This window comes from Sander vitreus, chromosome 4 (genome assembly GCF_031162955.1).
Source record: "Sander vitreus isolate 19-12246 chromosome 4, sanVit1, whole genome shotgun sequence".
NCBI classification, from domain to species: Eukaryota; Metazoa; Chordata; class Actinopteri; order Perciformes; family Percidae; genus Sander; species Sander vitreus.
The window spans coordinates 32986647-33005131 of NC_135858.1; the positions used below are offsets into that span (position 1 = coordinate 32986647).

General features: G+C 44.2%; 1 protein-coding gene across 1 annotated transcript in view; it reads left to right on the forward strand.

The window, feature by feature from the left end:
• LOC144516126 (copine-9-like) overlaps positions 1-18485 on the forward strand; it is a 348189-nt gene that overhangs the window by 226966 nt on the left and 102738 nt on the right. Inside the window, exon 7 of the mRNA XM_078247326.1 lies at positions 6750-6813. Coding sequence (XP_078103452.1) covers positions 6750-6813 — 64 coding nt within the window. The remainder of the gene's footprint in view (positions 1-6749; positions 6814-18485) is intronic.

The following is an 18485-nucleotide window of genomic DNA, read 5'->3' on the forward strand; positions in this document are numbered from 1 at the left end:
CAAAAGGAGTCATAAAATAACACAAATAAAATAGCAATAAAAGCAAGAACATTCAGTACATGTAAGAATAAAAGAATCTTTAAATAATTGAATAAAAATAATTATTAAAAAGCTAAAAAACTCTAAGAGCAGCCAAAGGCCATTGAAAATAAAATATGTCTTGATGTGTTTTAAAACTATCAATGGAGGGGGAACATCTGAGACAAAGTGAAAGATTATTCCAAAGCTTTGGAGCTGCCACAGAAAAGGCACAATCTCCCTTACTCACTAACCTCAATCGAGGAACAGTTAAAAACAATTGAGTCGAGGATCTAATGGCGTTTTTCCGTTACATGGTACCTGCTCAACTCGGCTGGACTCGACCATGGTGCCCCGTCCTCCTTTTTCCATTGCAGATTTAGTACTGCATCATGCGTGAGGCAAGCGTGGCTGGTCGTCATAGCGACGCCGCTGGAAACTGCCCCTTAATGCGACACACACAGAACGTCGAATGTGTGTTTTTGATTCTCGGCATGTGGCTGTTACCACAGCCAGAAGACAAATTTTGTTTCAAAAGAAGCTGGAGGCAGTAAGAAAAACACCGCTGGCTAAACTATTTAAATATGGTGGGTTTGTTCAGGACACCCCTGTCTGTCACTAACAATGATGACAGAGTGATTAGTGACAATTCTCTCCGACCAATCAGTAGTCTGCAGGTTTTCACGTCACCTTTTGGTATTGCCTCAGCTCGCTTGGAACCTCGACGGAGGCGATACTAAAAAAAAAAAAAAGTACCTGTTGGCAGGTACCATGTATTTTTTTTCATAATGGAAAACCAGAAAAGGCGAGTAGAGTCGAGCTGAGTTGAGCAGGTACCAGCTGCAGGTGAGACAAAGAGGACTGGCCAACACCCAGGTACAGTGAGTTGTAATCATCAAGCCTGGAGGAGATTAAAGCAATGGTGACAGTCTTTATGTCATCAGAAGACAAGATGGCCTTCAGTTTAGCAATATTCCTGAGTTGAAAAAAAGCAACTTTTCACCACTGAATTGATCTGCTTCTCAAAACAGTGATGAATCAAAGATGACCCCAACATTCCTGGCGTGGGCGTGCAGGTTAAGAGAGAGCGGACCACGGTGGCTAACTATGCTCGCTGTGGTGTTAGGGGGACCAAAAAGAATCAGCTCTGTTTTGGAGTCATTCAGTTGTAGGTAGTTTTTGGCCATCCAGCATTTCACATCCTGGAGGCAGTTGAGAATGGATGTAACAGAGTTGAAATCCCCTGGATTTAACGGCAGACAGATTTTGTGTATCATCGGCATTGCAGTGGAAGGAGCCATTGTGTTGGCGGAATATATAGCCCAAAGACAGCATATACAGAGCAAATAAAATAGGCCCTAAAATTCAACTTTGTGGTACCCCACAAGAAATAGGGGCTGTGGAGGAGGAGAAGCTGCCAATATTAACAGAGAAAGTCCTATCGGCTAAATAGGAGGCAAACCACTTGAGGGCAGTGCCCTGGATGCCAACCTGGTCCTTAAGACGGTTTAATAAGATATTGTGATCCACTGTATCAAATGCTGCACTGAGGTCTAATAGAATTAGGATGGCACATTTACCACAGTCTAAAGCCAGTAACAGGTCATTTGAGACTTTGAGAAGGGCTGATTCTGTACTGTGACGAGCCCTGAACCCAGATTGAAATGTTTCCATGATGTTGGTATTATCTAAATGAGACTGATAGCTGAGCATATACAATTTTCTCCAATACTTTAGACAGGAAGGGTAGCTTGGAAATGGGACGGAAATTATTTAAATCTGATTTGTCGAGGTTCAGTTTTTTAATAAGACTATGGACTATTGCATGTTTAAAAATGGATGGGACAGTTCCATTAGCAAGACTGCTATTTATAATAAGTGAAATTGTGGGGCCGACAGTGTACAATACGCAGGTTGGACTTTTAGTTATTGAAATATGTTCTCAGGGCAGCATTCCATCTTATTGGTTCTCTCAGCCGTCCAATCAGCGACAGCAGGAGGCGAGACATGGATTATTTGAATTTTTTCTCAGGATTCAGGAGACATCACTCTTCCCAAACAAAAAGGAGATCGTTGCAGTCAAGGTAATGGTATGTTTTACGTTGAACTATATTAGAAAATGTCAAGATATTAAAGTATTTGGATTAAAGTAAAGCTTGTTTTTCTAGCGAGCTCTTACTTAACTAGCTAGCTAATTAATGTAAGTAAGCAAACTCGCAACATTAGCTAGCTAGCTCTAAGAAACGACAGGATCATAGCTAATGTTAGCTTATAGTCTATTAATTACCTTAGCCTGATGAAATGTGTAACTTTTACTTGCTATGATAGCAAGTTACGCTGCTCTCATTGCACCTTATGTTAGGTCTAGGGACAGCTCTCAGGGCATCTTGTCATAGCTACATGCAACAAAATTCTTGGCTGCTCTAAGGGCATTTTTGCTGCACACAGTCTAATGCTGCTCTTAGTGCACCTTATGACATTAGGTTTGCAATTGGCTGCTCTAAGGACATTTTGGCAGCATACATTCTAATACTGCTCTCAGGGCACCTTACAATATCTCCATGGAACATTCATTGCCAGATATCTATAAGGATTTCACCTGTTTCTGCACCATCACCTGCATAATCCAACTGATAAAAGAGAGAACAAACTATTGTTTTCTCTGCTTACATGAATAGGCGCCTGTAAGGTCTGCCGACATATACAATCAATTCAATAAATGTTAAAAGTATCACTGATATTTCTTAAATCATTGTAGTTTTTCAGAGCAATAAGATACAGATTAAAGCCATGTTCATATTTGCAACAAACTAAAACCCTGATCAAGGCTAATTGGTTTTTCTTGTTCTGTAACATTTATAAAAAAAACTGTCAGTTTATCAGGAAAGACTAGGCTTGGACCCAAGTGCAGTTAGGTGATTTATTAAACAAAAATGAAGTACATACCAAAAGTGTCCAGAACGCAACAGGCAAAAACTAATTCCAAAACAAACAGAACAGGATCTCAAAAACTGGAACTCAGAGACGAAAGGTTGACTCCAGACACAAACACACAGCAACAGAATACAATGATCCAACAAGAGACAAGGGAAAACAGAGAGACTAAATACACAGGGTAATGAACACTGACAAGGGACAGGTGATACAACAGGTGGAACAAATCAGGGTGGGGCAGAACAATCAACAAAGGCGGGAAATAAACAAAGACAGGAAGTAAATTAGACAAGACAAGGGAGACAAGACAGACTACAAAATAAAAACAAGCAAAACAGAAAAACAAGACCACAATAAAACAGAACAAAATACCAAAACCCTGACAGTAACGACGAAATACATTTACTCACGTTACTGTATTGAGTAGTTTTGTTGTGTATTTTGCATTTTTCAAGTAGTTTTTAAAACCGGTAATTTAAAATGTACTTGATTACGTTTTAAGTGAAGTATTGTATTTCGCTACATTACAAATTCCTTCCGTTACTAAGTAAAAAAAACAAACTTTGACTAACGAAAACCGAAAGGAAGAAAATTGAATTGAATTCTGCTGCCCAAAACGACGGAAATCCTTGGCCACATTTGAAAGACTGTTTTTCATTTAAATTCAAGAGGGCCAATAGTATCATCATGCAATGCCAGATGTGCCTGCCTAAGGTGACTGAACTGGCAGCATTCAATAACTCCACATCTAATCTGCGGAAGCATGTTTTGGTAAGTATTTGTGCATTGGTACTTCAAACGAAGTTTTCATGACTAATAGCAAATTGCCAATTAGCAAAACAACATGTTTCATGGCATTGCTAATTTTTATTGAGCACTAGCAACCCGTAGGACAACGTACGGGCTAAATCCCCCCGCCCTGTTTTACAGTTTTTTTTTTTTTTTTATGTAACTAAGTAACTTTTACTTAAAGTACATTTTAAATGAACTACTTCAAACTTTTACTTTTGTCATTTTTCAGATAGATAATTTCACTTGTACTTGAATAATATTTCATCAAAGTAATGGTACTTTTACTTGAGTACAATATTTTTGTAGTTTTTCCACCTCTGGCAGGGAGTCAAGTGAACAGTATACACCAGAATAATATATACTGTGATTAATTGTGTTGTCCTTCGGGCCCCCGGGACCCGTTCAGTTTATTTGACGTTTTTGCAATGGCCTGGCGTTGAGCTTTGGGTCCCCCGGTGACCGTGTACTATGTGATGTCATTTCACGTGAACTGGCATGGGCATCCCAGAGACCCGTGCTGCGATCGAACGCGTTTGGACAGGCTAATACAAAATGTAAATAAACTAACCAAGTCCCCATGACACGAAGGACAATACAAGGGTTAAGTAATGATACTTAGTGTTGTCTGTACTTATATAACAAAACAGAAAAATAATATAGTGTATGATGCAGTATGGAGAACAACCGAGTCCCATATGACCCCAAGAGACTTTAAGTGCAGCTGTTGATGATGTTCACTACAAACAAAACTTGCAGATGGTTGTAGTCTGTAGCCAGCCATACAGTAGGTAGATCTGGAGCAGCAAGGTGACTTCTAGCTTTCATGGGTTGGTGATAAGACACTGTGCTGCTATCATGCAGCAGCTCAACAGTGGTCGAGCCCTTCAGCCCCAACTGGAAGAAAAGAAGGTAAAACAAAATACTTGTTTTTTCTGTTCAGTTTGTTTTGTATTAATTCAAAAAATAACTGCTATTTAAGGAGTAAATTAGAAAGCATATCATTTCTAGATCTGTTTTTATTATAGTGTTGAAATTGTACATAACGTTACAACTTTTTAAACAGACATGAATTCATCATTTTCAGACTAATTTTATATGAAGGAATGAAGACTAAATTCTGATGAACAACACACAACAGTGATGCAAAAACTGACACAAACAATCCAGTTTCTTGTGTTCTTTCAGTTATATTACAGTTTAGGTTTTTACTAATGGCTCTAACATGAAACTAGCCAAATCCCCAGGAACATGGTTAACCAAACAAGGAAAAAATACAAAGTGGGGTCATCACATATACATATACTGTCTGTCATATGTCATTCAATCTACCTAAACTCTATAATGAAAATCTATTTGTTTATGGACATCAAGCTAGGCTATATGCTAGCGCCATATGCTAGAACTGCATTCTAGTATTATGATGTATGCTGCAAAAATGTCCTTAGAGCAGCCAATTGTAGACCTAATGTCATAAGGTGCCCTAAGACCATTATTACAATGTGTGTAGCAAAAATGTCCTAAGAGCAGCCAATGAAGGATGCATTGAGATATGGTAAGGTGCCCTGAGAGCAGAATTAGAATTTATGCAGCAAAATTGCCCTAAGAGCAGCCAATTAATGTTGCCCTTAAATACCACAAAGTGCTCTAAGAGCAGTATTAGAATATATGCAGCAAAAATGCACTAAGGGCAGCCAAGAATTTTGTTGCATGTAGCTATGACAAGATGCCCTGAGAGCAGCAAGAATACCGCAGCAAAAATGTCAATAGACCTAACATAAGGTGCAATGAGAGCAGCATATCTTGCTATCATAGCCTGTAAAAGTTACACATTTCATCAGGCTAAGGTAATTAATAGACTATAAGCTAACATTAGCTATGATCCTGTCATTTCTTAGAGCTAGCTAGTTAATGTTGCGAGTTAGCTTACGTACATTAGTTAGCTAGCTAGTTAAATAACAGCTCGATAGAAACACCAGCTTTACTTTAATCCAAATACTTTAATATCTTGACATTTTCTAATATAGTTCAACATAAAACATACCATTACCTTGACTGCAACAACCTCCTTTTGTTTGGGAAGAGTGATGTCTCATGAGTCCTGAGAAAAAATTCAAATAATCCAAGCCCCACCTCCTAAAAAATTCAAATAACCCATGTCCCGCCTCCTGCTGTCGCTGATTAGACGGCTGAGAGAACCAATAAGATGCAATGCTGCCCTGAGAACATATTTCAATAACTAAAAGTCCAACCCAACACATCCTTTAAAAGGTGTGAAGGAACAATATCCGAGGGGTAGGTGGAGGACCTAGTATGAGCAATAGTGTCATAGACGAGAGACAGAGATACAGGCTGAAAGCCATTAAGGATGGCAGGGGGTCAAACATCAAACCAGGATCATAAACGGGCGGTGAGATATTTTAACGAATGAGATCTATTTTTGTTGAGAAAAATGTTAGAAAGTCCTCACAAATGGCTGTGGATGGTACAGGACAAGTGGTGTCAACAGGGTTGAGAACTGAATTCATTGTATGGAACAAGGCTTTGGGACTAGTGGTTTTTGGAGATGATGGTGGCAAAATATTTGGCCTTTGCTGCTTTGACCAATAGCTGATAATTAGCCAGACAGCCTTTCAGCATCTCAAAAGACCCTTGTAGCCTGTCCTGTTTCCATTTTCTCTCTGCCTTTCGACATAGTTGTCTAAGAGCATGAGTGTCACTATTCAGCCAAGGCTGAGATTTGGCTCTAGGTTTCCACAGATTGAATTAAACTCTGTGATTAAAAGGTCTGTTTTCAGCTCATGGGGTGGGGTCTTAGAACTGCTAAATGAAGAGAAGGCTCTTCTGCCTAAAAGGGAGTTTTTCCTCCCCACTAAATGCTTGCTCTTGGGGGAATACCGGAATTGTTGGGTTTTTGTAAATTATAGTGTGTGGTCTGTAAAGTGTTTGAGTCTTTTTTATTCCTCTGTTTCTCATCTTCCCTCTCTCTCTCTCTCTGTACCTCTCAGTGGGATTCCCGGGAAGAAGTGTGGGACCATCATCTTCTCAGCCGAGGAGCTCAGTAACTGCCGGGTTAGTATCACATCATACTCAGGTCACTGTTGGTCAAGGTTCTCACACACACACACACACACACACACACCCACACACATACACATACACACACACACACGCACACACACACGTTGTGATATAAACAGTCCAAGACAGAGGTCAGAAAGTGTAGCACTACAGTATGAATTCATGACAGTAACGTTCTGTGTTTCCATTTTTAACTTTGCCAAGTGAATTGAAATGAGCACACAGACAGAATATTTTTTTTCATTTGCATCAAGTGGAGGAAAAGTGAATTTATAATTTTGAAAGTGATGTTGAGTGATCATGAGCTCATGAATTATTTATCCAGTCTCTCATAGTTCACTTTTTCTTGCTGTGGTGGGTAAATAATTGGACACTCCAATCAAAGAGAGAAGCACGTGCAAGCCCACACGCACGCACGCACACACACACACACACACACACACACACACACACACACACACACACACACACACACACACACACACACACACACACACACACACACAAACACACATATTATGCACATTTACATGCCAGCATATGAAATTCCATCCATGCTAGTAAGTATTTGAAGCAGTTTGCTGTAATGTATACACATAATTTAACCTTTCTCATACTATATCATGCATATAAATGTGAGGAAGGTGAAAGTTACACCGCAGGCTATTGCAGTGGTGATGGTATACTGCAGAGGGCTTCAGCATTACAGTTTACATTCACATTTATTAGTTATGGTTCATGATTATTGTGCATGTGTGTGAAGCACTTTGTAACTGTGTGTTTTTAAAAGTGCTATATAAATAAATAAATAAATAAATAAAAATAATTCTTACTTACTATATACACAGGCTGCCAACTTTTCAATTTAGTTGAGATATTAGATTTGACATGGTCATCTGAACAGGATTACATTCAAAATATCAGCAAACCTCTGATGGAAAACATTGATTAATTTAATTTATGCAAGTTTAACATTGACATTTTTAAAGTGTTACAATATCAGTTGAGCTTTCCGTTTACAGTTTATGCCGCAACAGGACCAGTTATGCATTTGTTGTTTATTGCATGAGAAAATGAATGCGTTGTCATGTCTCGTCTCTGTGTCAAGTTTTTGTTTTAGTTTGTTTCATGTTTTCTGTTAGTTTTCCATTTCCTGTTTTGAAACTTACCTTCATACCTCATTTCAGATTTGTTGACTTCTTGGTCTTTGTCCTCCTTCCCACCTGTGTGATTACCTGTCCCCGCCCCTATGTGTTGCACCTGCGTCTCATTGTTCCCCCTGTCTTGTGTATTTAAGTTCAGTCTTCCCCATACTCCGGTGCAAGATCGTATGTTTTCCTTGTGTGCAGCCTTTGAGCGTTTTTCCCTGTGTTCCTGATTCCCTTGGATTTTTTGACTACTGCTTGGTTTTTGGATTTCCCTTTGCCTGTCATTACTTGGACACTTGCCTGTAAGTTTTAGCAGTGCTCTAATGAAACCATTGATCTTTTACTTACCTGAGTTGAGCATTTGTGGGTCCATATCCTGGTGTTCATGATAGAATGATCTCGCCACTAAAATGGACTCCGCCAACTCAAATATGGTAAAGAACGCTCTTCGATCTCAAGGACAGAAGCTTCACCAGCTAGAGGAAGTTCTGTCCACCATTCAACAGGAGATGCGAGGTATGGTGGAGCATCAGCTGGGATTACAGAAAGCTGTGTGTGAACAAGTGTCTCACCTGACTACTCAGCTTCAAACTGTCCAGTCTACCGCTGCTCTGCCTGTCTCTCAGAGCACCACAGATCCGGTCCCATCTGCTGATCCCACGGTCGGAGAGGGTTCTGCTGCTTCTCCAGTCCAGTCGCCTGTCAGCCCCGCACTTTACCTTATCTGTCTTGGCCTGAACGCTTCTCCGGTGAGTTTGGTGACTGTCAAGTCTTTTTAACTCAGTGTGGATTACATATTTTGTGCTCCAGTCAGTCCATTACCCCACAGATCAGCCAATATTGCTTACCTAATTTCACACTTGTCTGGTCGAGCAGAGGCATGGGCAACAGCGGTGTGGGGAAGAAACTCGCCCCTGTGTGACTCGTTTGCTCGCTTCACCCAAGCATTTACCCAGATTCACTCCGGGCAGAGAAGCGGCCCGAGCCTGGTGAGTCTTCGCCGGGACGACCATTTGCGGACTATGCCATCGATTCCCGCACGCTGGCAGCAGAGAGCGGGTGGAACCAGGCTGCTCTACTAGATGCTTTCCCATATGGTCTTTCCAGCGCGCTGAAGGATCAGCTGGCTCCATTAAATCTCCCAGGGGACATCGATGCTCTCATCGCTCTGGCAATTAAGGTTGACAAGCGGCTCTTCAAACGTGGAAGAGACCTGACGACGGTGGGAAATGTGGAGCAGGAAAAGTTAAGCCTCTCCTTGATTTCATGTTTGTGGAGAAGGTGAACCAGGAAATGAGTTGGGGGGAATGCAACGCTACCAAGTGATGTGTATTTTTCGAGAGGTACATCAAAGAGTATAGACGTAACAAGAGGCGAAACTCAATAGAACATTGTGCTGCAGCTTGCAATGGAACATTCTATTGAGTGCAGCTCTGCCTGTTATGGTCAGTTCTCTCTCCGCCCTGCTTTGGATGTCTTTTTTCCTGTGTGTCTGTGTTTGTTTGTGTTTTGTCTGTTTTTCCGTTTGGAGTGCTGGAGGCGTGGTCTGGAGGAAAGTAGGTCAAGGGGCATGGTCGCTTCTACCATGCACTACCGATCTTTACAGCTGCAGCTAATCATCCAGATTCAACCCAGCAGTATTTAAACCCGGGCTGATCATCCCCTCAGCGCCATTTTGTTAACTACAACCCATGTGGTAACTTTGCTCCAAGTCCCAGAAGAATTCTAGTTTTGGCTTTGTTCTCTGTGCTTAAACTTACCCTGTGTCTCTCTCTAGTTCCTGCTCAGACCTGCTGCTTTCTCCGCTGTGCCTGCATGCTCCCAGCCTCACCGTCCAGCCTCCGTCTCCACTTTGGGAAAACCACCAGTGTACTCATCTCTGGCTGTCTCCCTCGTGTCCCGAAACCACCTGGACTCTTCCCCGTCGGCTCGCCTCTATCTCGGACCAGCCAGGAGTTTTCCCGCCCTGACACAATCAACTGTGTAATTCTGAGTACATGTTTAAACCTTTTAAAACTGCTCTACATTGTCTGTGTGATATCTCTGTGTTCTGAGTCAGAACTAGCTCCTAACACCGCCATCTTGGACTGAATGCAACACAACGTTCTATTGAGTTTCGCCTCTTGTTACTTCTATACTCTTTGGGTACATGTCGGACAGGATGCAACGCTTCACAAATGAAACAAAATATCGCATAATTATCGCAAGACTTTCGGTATAATATCGCGCAACGTGATATAGTGTGAACGATATTGAGCCAATATATCTTGCACCCCTATTCTTGTGTCTACTCCTGCGAATGTGACTGTGGTTCCTGCTTTCCCTTCTGTGGACTCTGAGGCTTCTTTTGAGAAGGATTTTCCAGATCTCTCTTCTGTTCCTTCCTGCTATCTGGATATAAAGGAGGTGTTCAACAAGACTAAGACTACTGCTCTACCTCTTCACAGACCATACGACTGCACTATTGACCTGCTGCCTGGCTCTTCACCTACCAAGGGGCAGCTGTTCTCTCTCTCTCTCTCTCTCTCTCTCTCTCTCTCTCTCTCTCTCTCTCCTCCTCCTGTAATTCAAGCCATGAAGGAATACATCGATTCGACTCTGGATGCTGGGATCATTCGACCCTTCTCACCTGCTGGTGCAGGTTTCTTCTTCGTGGGGAAGGAAAAGTCGCTACAGCCGTGCATCGATTATTGTGGACTCAACAACATCACGGTGAAGAACATTGACTTGTGACTGTTATTGCCACTATTCATCACACCCCCAACCGGCACCGTCAGACACCGCCTACCAAGAGCCTGGGTCTGTCCGAGGTTTCTTCCTAAAAAGGAGTTTTTCCTAGCCACTGTCACACTAAATGCTTGCTCTTGGGGGATTTACTAGAATTGTTGGGTCCTTGTATGTTATAGTGTGGTCTAGACCTACTCTATCTGTAAAGTGTCTTGAGATAACTCTTGTTATGGTTTGATACTATAAATAAAATTATTGAACAGGTACCCCCTCCCATTGATTTTCTCTGCTTTCGAACTTTTGCAGGGTGCTACCATCTTTTCCAATTTAGACTTCTGGGGTTTGCTAATTTCTATAGAAAGTTTTTCAGAAACTTCAGTTCTGTTGCTGCTCCATTACATGAACTCACCTCATCCAAGATTAGGTTGGAGTGGAATCCTTGGGCGGACTCAGCCTTCCAGGCTCTCAAGGAGCGTTTTGTGATGGCTCCAGTTCTGGTTTTACCTGACCCTGGTCGACAGTTTGTGGTGGAGGTAGATGCCTCCAATGTCAACCTGGGTGCGGTCTGCTCTCAACGCCTTCCCACGGATGGTAAGCTACATCCTTGTGCTTTTCTCTCCCGTAAACTGTCCCGTGCAGAAAGAAATTATGATGTAGGTAACCGGGAGCTGCTGGCAGTCAAGGTGGCACTGGAAGAGTGGAGACACTGGTTGGAGCACCCATTGTTGGTTTGGACGGACCACAAGAATCTGGAGTATCTATGATCTGCCAAACGACTGAACTCTCATCAAGCCAGGTGGACCCTGTTTTTCAACCGGTTCAATTTTACCTTGTCATATCATCCTGGTTCCAAGAATGTCAAACCCGATGCGTCTAGACTGTTTGACTCTGACTACTCCCTCAAGTCCGAAGAAACCATCCTCCCAGTGTCCTATGTTGTTGATGCTGTCTCGTGGGAGGTTGAGGAGAGGGTTAAACAAGCTACTGTTGACCTACCTGTCCCGGTCAGCTGTCCGCCGAGCCGCCTATTTGTCCCTCCTGAGCTTAGGTCACCGGTCTACACATTCTAGCTCTGTCCTGTCATCCGGGAGTCAAGAGAACTACCTTCGTGGTTCAGCAGCGGTTCTGGTGGCCTGCTGTTGAAGAATCTGTGAAGGAGTACGTGGCGGCCTGCCCTGTGTGCTCAAAACAAATCTCATCAGCCACCAGTGGGATTACTCCATCCTTTCCCTGTGCCTTCTCGACCCTGGTCAGATATATCTCTGGACTTTGTCACATGTTTGCCCCCTTCTGAGGGGAACACTACCATTCTGACTATTGTTGATAGATTTTCCAAGATTGTTTACTTTATTTCTCTACCTAAACTTCCTTCCACCAAGCAGATGGTGGAGGTTATGCTTCAGAATGTATTGAGGTTACATGGACTTCCTAGAGATGTGGTGTCTGATCGGGGGCCCCAGTTCATCTATTGTTTCTGGAAGGCATTCTGCAATCTTCTCGGAGCCACTGTGAGTATGTCTTCTGGTTACCACCCCCAATCAAATGGCCAGTCTGAGCGGCTCAACCAGGAGTTGGAGGTGGGCCTTCGCTGCCTGTCTTCCAGGAATCCTGCCAGTTGGAGCAAACAGCAAATTGGGTGGAATATGGCCGTAACACTCTGCCTACTCCACCGGCCTCACTCTCTTCCAGTGTGTGTGTATGGATACCAACCCCCCGTCTTCGTGGCTCTGGAACAGGAGGTGGGAGTTCCCTCAGCCCAAGCATTGGTTCGCCGGTGTCGGCAGACGTGGACCTTCGACACAAGTCTTCATTTTACAAGTAGTCTGCAGATTGCCGGAGGTCCATGGCTCCAACCTATACAGTGGGTCAGAGAGTATGGCTGGTTACCCGTGATCTTCTCCCTCGCGTTGAGAGCCGTAAGTTGGCACCCCGGTTCATTGGTCCATTTCCTGTCAATGAAGTTATTAACCCTGTTGTTGTCTGACTGAAGTTACCTAGGACCATGAGGGTTCATCTCACTAATGTGAGCCATGTGAAACCTGTTCAAGAGAGTAAGCTGGTGCTTGAGACTCCCCCTCCTCCGCACATCATTGATGGAGGCCCTGTCTATACCGTGAAGAGGCTTCTTGCTGTCAGAAGACGAGGGAGAGGCCGTCAGTACCTTGTGGACTGGGAGGGGTACGGGCTCGAAGAAAGGTCCTGGGTGTCAGCCAGCAACATATTAGATCCTGAGCTTATTTTTGAGTTCCACCAGCAACACCCTGAAGATCCTTGGCCGTCTGGAGTCAGCCTTTAAGGGAGGGGTACTGTCATGTCTCGTCTCTGTCAAGTTTTAGTTTTTGTGTTTGCTGTTTTCCATTTCCTGTTTTTTGAAACTTACCTTCTCGTCTCATTTCAGATCTTCCTGGTCTTTGTCATCCTTCCCGCCTGTGTGATTACCTGTCCTCGCCCCTATGTGTTGCACCTGCGTCTCTTTGTCCCACCTGTCTTGTGTATTTAAGTTCAGTCTTACCCTTACGCCTGTGTGAGATTGTCTGTTTTCTTTGTGTGCAGCCTTCAAGCGTTTTTCTGTGTTCCTGATTCCCTTGGATGTTTTGACTACTGCGTGTTTTTCGGATTTCCCTTTGCCTGTTATTGCTTGGACACTGTTGCCTGTAAGTTTTATTAGTGCTCTAATAAAACCTGAGTTGAACATTTGTGGGTTCATTTCCTGGTGTACGTGATATGCGTGGCAGGAGAGCGGTCAACGTGTGAGAGTTGGCAGCCCTAATACACATGCAATGAAAGTGAGCTGTGTCACCTTAAAAGTACAATATGTAATTTACTGCTGCTAGGGGCTCTCAATTATAGCCATGGATGTACAGACTTCTGATGATGGTGTGAATCTTGGGAGTTGTCTTTATTTTTAACCACCATTGTCGATCGAAAATGTATCTGTTCATGGACGAGTCCATGTATTAAAGTTTTATTTGCGTTACGTTTACTAACATTTATTGATATCCTGTCATTCTAATGAATGTTTTTCCAACATAATTACTTGCGATTATATTTGTGGTGGTAGCTCAAACTACTAAAATAACCAGCTAAAACTAAAATATCACAATAAATCCCTTTATGTATTGTGCCTGGGGTCTGTGCCCGACAGATCATTACTTATATGTTGGATCAATCTTGAAATGTCATATCAATAAATTAGGTCTCTACTGTATTACTGTGTTGCAAAGTAGCTTGTAATCAAGAAAAAAACTGCATGTTTCGAATCGACTCAACTCACTTTAGGTACCATGTGCTTTTCTCTATTTAGTTTTCCACTGCGGATAGTACCCCTGCACTGTAGCTGGGATCCTCAGCTGATCGCTGCATGAAACTGCTGCTCCTCTTTAATGCAACTATAGCTGGATCCTTTCATCTGGGTCAAGTGAATAGGAAATTGTGGCCACTATTGACAGTAGCATGGCTATTAAAAGATGTCGGGTTGGTGCAAGATGTCCTGTATCGCTCTAGTGTGGCACTCTCTGACCAATCAGTGGCCTGCAGTGTTTTGACTCAAGTATTGCCTCGGTTTAGGTATCTGGTAAGATCCACAACGTTTGCTAATGGAAAACCAAGAGAATGATTTAAAAGAGAGGTTTTGTTCTTGAGAGATTAAACTTTTTACACCCATTACTTTTGGTGATTTGAGTAATTTATGGCACAACTACTCGCGTTGATCTCTCCATAGGCTCCAAAGTCATTCTGGTTTGTTTTCTGGTTCTTGTTTTGTGTATATCTTTGATGATGTTGCTGAAAACCCATCTATAGAAGTCTACCCAGCACAGTTTTTGGTAACACTTTACAATAAGGTACACAAAGAAATGGGTAGTTAATGATTAGTTACTGCTGCAGCATTCTGGATCAGCTGGAGAGTCATAAGGGACTTATTTGAGCAACCTGATAGTAAGGAATTACAATAATCCAGCCTGGAACTAACAAATGCATGGAGTACTTTTTCAGCATCGTTTTGAGACAGGATGTGCCTAAATTTGGCAATGTTACGAAGGTGAAAAAGGCTGTTTGTTTTAAGTGGGTGTTAAAGGATATATCCTGATCAAAAATAACTCCTAGATTTCTGACAGTAGTGCTGGAGGACTGGGCAATGCCATACAGAGTAGCTATATCTTTAGATAATGAGGTTCTGAGGTGTTTAGGGCCCAGCACAATAATCTCAGTTTTGTCTGAGTTTAACATCAGAAAATTGAAAGTCATCCAGGATTTTATATCTTTAATGCATGCTTGAAGTTTAACTAACTGATTGGTTTCATCTGGCTTGCTTGATAGGTATAATTGGGTGTCATCCACATGTGAAAGTTTGAGTGTTTCCTAATAATATTGCCTAGAGGAAGCATATATAAGGTGAATAGAATTGGTCCAAGCACTGAGCCTTGTGGAACGCCATGGCTAACTTTAGCGTGCCTGGAGGATTCATTGTTAACATTAACAAATTGAGATTGATCAGATAAACAGGACTTAAACCGGTTTAGTGCGATTCCTTTAATGCCACCTAAATGTTCCAGTCTCTGTAACAGGATGGTATGGTCAATAGTGTCGAATGCAGCACTAACCGGCAATTTCCACTGGATGCGTAACAGCTGCGGATCCGCTCCAGAACGAGGTTTTATCACAGCTACTTTAAATGACTGCGGTACAGTTCGTTCTAGTTCTAACATACACCGTCTGGTGCTACTTGGACACGTCATCAGTGATGAACCCGAGGTCAACAGGTGTTTTGGGTCTTTGATCAACAGACACCCTCGCTTGGACGACCCTCCCGGGGGTGATCAGTCCCTGGCCTGTGTCCAAGTGGTGTGCTACTCCACGGATCCCCCCTCCGGATCCACAGCCATCGCAAGGCTTTTTCGGCAGCCTCAGAGATGTTCTTTATGGCTTGTCTGCACAGTTGTCCTTTAACTCCAAGGAGTTTGAGTGCTTGGAGCAACGACTGTCCAGCAAAGCCCCGGCAACCAACCTCCACTGGCTCACTGCGTGCTTTCCAGCCGCTGCTCCTGCCCTCCTCCACCAGCTGAGCATACTTGGCTCTCTTGCGCTCATTTGCCTCCTCCAATCCCCAAAGGGGACAGTAAGCTCCACTATGACCATCTGCCTGGTTCGACTCCGATGTTATCATCACGTCTGGGCAGAGTGAAGTGGCCGTGATGTGATTCTGGAACTTGAACTGCCTTCCCTTCCCCTTGCCACTCCTTTGGCACAGTTGGCATGCTGGAGGGTCTACCAAGCCCCAGCGGTGTAGGTTGGATGGACTAGGTAGAAGGTTGTACACCGAGGAAATTCATGCCCAGTGGTTCAGAACTCCACAGCTCTGCCCACGTGATCTTGCGCTTCTCGGCATTCTCCCACCTAGTCCAGGTGCCTTGCTGTTGCATACCGACCATCTTGGTCAGGAGATCTTCCTACACCTCTGCCCGCACCTCATCCTGCACCAACTGACGCTTCTCCCTCCCTCTTGCTTTGTCATAGTGTGGCTTGGGAAAACTGCCCAGGCCTGCACATCCCACGGCCACGTTGCCAACCAAGACGCCATCACTCAGCCATGCCTCCGGTATGTCCACCGCTTCCTGTGCCTGTCACTTCCTTCCCTTCTTAACGCAGATTCCATCTGAGGAGACTTTGGCATCAGAGGAGTCTCAGTACCACAAGACCTCCCAGGCACGTGTGACCTTGAACTCCTTGGACAAGCTGCAGCTTGTTGGAATGACCATAGAGGGCAATGTTACTTAGGGACAGTGGGAGCCCTAACCACCTCCTGAGGAACTGACTGATGATTCTCTCCATCGCTTCTACCGTTGTCATGGGTACCTCATATACGAGAAGGGGCCAGAGAAGCCTGGGCAGGATTCCATGCTGGTACATCCAGGTTTTGTACTTTCCTGGGAGCCCCGACTTGTCGACTGCAGTGAGCCATTTCGTTACGTTGTTCCTGGTTTGTTGGCGGTCATGTCCTTCAGGGAGCTGTCAAAGATCTTCCCCAAGCTCTTGACTTATCTTTCTGTTACTGATGGAATTTGTGACCCCTGCAAGGTAAAGCGGAACCGGTCGGCCACTTTTCCTTTCTTTAAGACCAGGGACCTGGATTTGGCTGGCTTAAAACTCATCCTTGCCCATAGGATGAGACGTTGGAGCCCCTGAAGAAGCCATCTGCACCCCAGAACTGAAGTTACTGTCACGGTTAGGTCATCCATAAAGGCTCTTATGGGTGGCTGCCGAGTACCAGAACTAGACACGGGGCCTCTACATTCCACCTCTGCTGATTTGACGATCATGTTCATGGCAAGAGCGAAGAGTGGTACCGAAATTGTGCAGCCGGTAAAGATGCCCTTCACTAGCTGTTGCCAGGCAGATGTTACCGTTCCTGATGAAACTCTCAATCTGAAAACAGTAGTCCAGAATGAGGTTGCGGATCGTCTCTGGCACATGATGTCTTGTCAGTGCTTCTTTGACCAGCTTGTGGGGAATTGACTCGTAGGCGTTGGTAAGCTCCAGCCAGAGTATGGCAAGGTCTCCTCTGGTCTCCTTTGCCTCCCGGATCAACTGGCTCACCACTCCTGTGTGCTCTAAGCATCCAGGTACTCCTGGGACTCCCCGCTTCTGCACTGAGGTGTCTATGTATCTTCAAGAGGAACTCCATTAGCCATTGGGACACGATCTTGAAGATTTTCGCTTTGACGCAGAGCAGCAAGATTATACAAACGTGCTTGATGGTGCTTGCATTCTCTTCTTTGGGTATCCAGATCCCCTCGGCTGATCTCCATTGGGAAGCCGCTTTCCCTCTCTGCCAAAACACCTTCAGTCGAACAAGTAGCTTTGGGCACTGTTTGTAGACCCTATAAGGTACTCCGCTGGGACCAGGAGCGGAACTTGATATTGCTGCCATTACTGCGTCCTTCACCTCTTTCAAGGTGTGCCCAGAGATGTTGAACTGAGCTGGTGGTTCTGGAGGTTCGATGAGCTTCTTGCAGGGGCCAAGGTCTTGCTCCCTTGCAAAGTCACTGAAAGTGATACTGAGGTGGTGGTTCATCTCCTCCACAGAGCACGTGAGGTTTCCGCTTTTCTTCTGCCCCAGGAGTCTCTTAGTGAAGCCAAAGGGGTTGAAGATGAATTGCCCTACGCTTACGGGCTCACTCCTTGCCCTTCTTTCGGTGCCACTCGGCCCGTCTGAGTGTGGTGAGCATCCTCCTCACAATCTCTCTCGAGTTCTCTTGAGTTCAACCAGGGCAGTTTTCTCCTCCTTCTTTGCTGCCTTGTACTGACGTTTCAGGGAGCATAGATCTTGTCTCAGCTGGCAGATCTTGACCTCTCGCCGGTTTGGTCGTGATGGACCGTGATGCCACGCTTTTCTGTGACGCCAAACCACTCTGCGCCTATGCCCATTGTGAGGATGCACATGGTATGGAGTTTCTGTTCCACATTCCCCTTGCTTGTTGACTCCAGGATCTTATCGAGGTCCTCATCGAACTGGTGCCAATCCTTCTTGTTAGCGGCAGGCCACTTCACCAGACGCTGTTCTGTTTTCTACTTTGAGAAGAGGCTGGTGCTGCTTGGAGGTTCCGGGTGCTGTGATGTGGCTCTGGGCCTGGCTCCTCCTCCGTCTGACCAGGTTCTGCAACCGGCACTACAGAGACTGAGGTACTGGCTACTGCCCCTGAGCATTGCTGCATTCGCCCACCCTTAAGGAAGGCCATCTTTGTCTGATGGATCTTCAGACCTGTCTGGTTTTTGCAAACCTTGCCGCAG